Source organism: Plasmodium gonderi (genome assembly GCF_002157705.1).
Source record: "Plasmodium gonderi DNA, contig: Pgo-contig_170, whole genome shotgun sequence".
Taxonomy (NCBI): domain Eukaryota; phylum Apicomplexa; class Aconoidasida; order Haemosporida; family Plasmodiidae; genus Plasmodium; species Plasmodium gonderi.
In genome coordinates this window covers 4,272-6,999 of record NW_021629089.1, presented here as the reverse complement: position 1 = coordinate 6,999, position 2,728 = coordinate 4,272, and the positions used below count along the sequence as shown (strand labels likewise).

Genomic DNA, 2,728 nt, shown 5'->3' with positions numbered 1-2,728 from the left:
AATTCACATATAATAAGTTAAAAATATACATTTCATAATAAAATTTATGTGTAAATATACAAGATGATGTCATTAAAAATATTGTATATCCCCCTGAATATTAAACCTGAATAATGCAAACTAAAACATAAAACATTAACACCAAGACTTAAAACACAGAACTATAAATTTGTAATATAAATTATTATTATTTTTCTAAGAAATTACAAAATTTGATGCATCCATATTACCTATTTAAAAAAACAATATTTTAAGATGTTATGATTTTAATAATCCTGGATAATATAATATATATATGTAAATTCATAAATGATTTCATATAAAAATTGTTTATATATAATCATTCATTGTTAAATCAATATAACAATAATATATAAATGTAAAAAATATATATATGTAAAAATAATTATATGTATTATATTGATATTTGTTTCCTGATATGGCAATATAAAGTGTAAAAAATTATGAAAACATTAAGGTAATTTCCCCCTTATATTCTTATATAATACATGTAATTTGTTTGAGCAAAAAGTAATTAAATTATTTGTTATTTCATATTGCAATTATTAACTTATATAGCCTAAAATGTATTCGCCAATAGTTAAATATATAATGAGTAATTTTAATTTATATATCATAATGATATGTGTACATAGATAACAATCTCTATATTATTCTATAACAAAATTATATTATATATTAAAACTAATCATAACATTTATATAATTTTAGAATATTAGAAATTTGGGAATTGAAGTAAATGTAATAAAATAATAAGTTATCCTCATATATTCCTTATGAAATGATCAGCAATACCTGTAAATTACGATAATTTCTATTAATATGTTCCTATATTATTTGATGTATGAACACTGAAATCAATAATCATTAAACCATAAATCTTATTTATTCTAATTTTATATTTTTGTTTCCATAAATTATATATTCTACAATGAAAATTATATTAAGTATGCATATACGTACAATTATTTGAATACTAAAATGAGTTACATATATTTGTGATTTCTTGTTTTCGTTATTGAATGTATTGTTATAACATTATAATCTTTATATGTCAAAACAAAATTCTTGTTACATTTTAGAATTCTATATTATTTTCTCTTTTTATTGTAAATATCACATTTATATTTTTTATTCATTTATTAAAATGAAAGATAAATTATTCTACATCCAAGAAATCATTTATATTATATTTTAAGAAGAATCATAATTAATTTTGAAGCGAATAAATGATAATATAGCATTAGATCAATTAATATAAGAAAGTGTGACATTCAATTTCATCATTTGATGTGTCTTTATTTTTAAAAATCTATTTTTGTATGTTCACATATTTCATATGCTTATATGAGCATGTTCTCTATAATATAATATTATATAAAATGGAAGATAATATTGTACGCTTGAATTATAACGATATGCGTTACAGAGTTATATAATTACGTATATTACATTTCCTATAAATATAATAAAAATATTTTTAGCATAATATAATTTATGTAATCTTACTCTTTTTTCTCTTAATATTAGTATAGATTTCTACATGAATTTTCTTATTGGGAGGAATGCATACAGAACAAAAACAGAGACGATTATGGAACTACCTACAATAGCTATTGTTCTTCTATGAAGGATGTATATAAAGGCAACAATGAAACCGTATTTATTAATGAAATATGCCCCAAATCTTTTTCATATTTTTTTGATATGTATTTTTCAGGAAATTATGCTAATTATAGAGAAGCAGGATGTAGATATTTCCTTTATTGGTTGTATCATATTATGAAAAAACATAATTGCAGTAACGATACAGTAGAGATTTACAAAACATTGATAAACAAATTTGTCCATATTTATGGTCCTACAACATCATATTGTACTGATTATATGAATAAATTAAAAAACGAACAATTGGAAGATCTTATATTTTTATATAATACCTATAAATGCGTTAAAAACATACAAACACATGATGTATCTCAGGATAACAGGGAATATTGCGATATATTAAAAAAAATTATAAATGAAAATCCAACACCAATAGTGCAAAGAGTTTGTGACATGGCTGAATCACAAAAATCATCAACTAAAAAAAATAATATACAAGAAATAGAATGCTCTTGTCGATCAAATATTTTAAATACTATTGCAACTACAATAATTATAACGCTATTAATATTGTTTTTCTTATTATTTTTGTTTAAGGTTAATTATTGTATTTTTTGTATTTATAGAGAATATTAAATTCTGTTTCCTAATAGCTTAAAAAAAAGCATTCGTCATATTGAAATTACATAATTAACTCCTAATTCATTTTACTTGTATTAGTATACTTCATATGGTTCATTATTGCGCCAAAGAATAAAATGGATAAGAAAAAAGCTTGATAATATTTCTAATATAAGGAATACAATGAAACCAATCGAAGTACCCACAAATATTTTCAACAGTAGGATCTATGATATGCTGTATAATCAATCCTAATATTACTAATATGTATATAATTCGAAGAAAATGCATTTTCAAAAATTCATAAAAGAATTTTTATAAATTGCATAATACGTGCATCTCTCAAGAAAATACATAAAAAAGAAATAATCCTTATGATATAATAAATAAAATTCATGTAGAATATTATCCACATAATACATAGTGTTTCATAATAATAATTATTAAAATATTAATACCTAGGCATATAAAGAGTAAA

At 20.9% G+C, this 2,728-nt stretch overlaps 1 protein-coding gene across 1 annotated transcript; it reads left to right on the top strand.

Annotated features, from left to right (window-relative positions):
- Window positions 1-1,403: 1,403 nt before the first annotated feature.
- On the top strand, window positions 1,404-2,505 carry PGO_001635 (variable surface protein; the record flags this gene model as incomplete). Its single annotated transcript, XM_028690983.1, has 3 exons — window positions 1,404-1,451; window positions 1,552-2,226; window positions 2,350-2,505. 3 exons carry the CDS (start codon window positions 1,404-1,406, stop codon window positions 2,503-2,505), a joined length of 879 nt encoding a protein of 292 aa, XP_028546784.1.
- Between the last annotated feature and the right edge of the window lie 223 nt (window positions 2,506-2,728).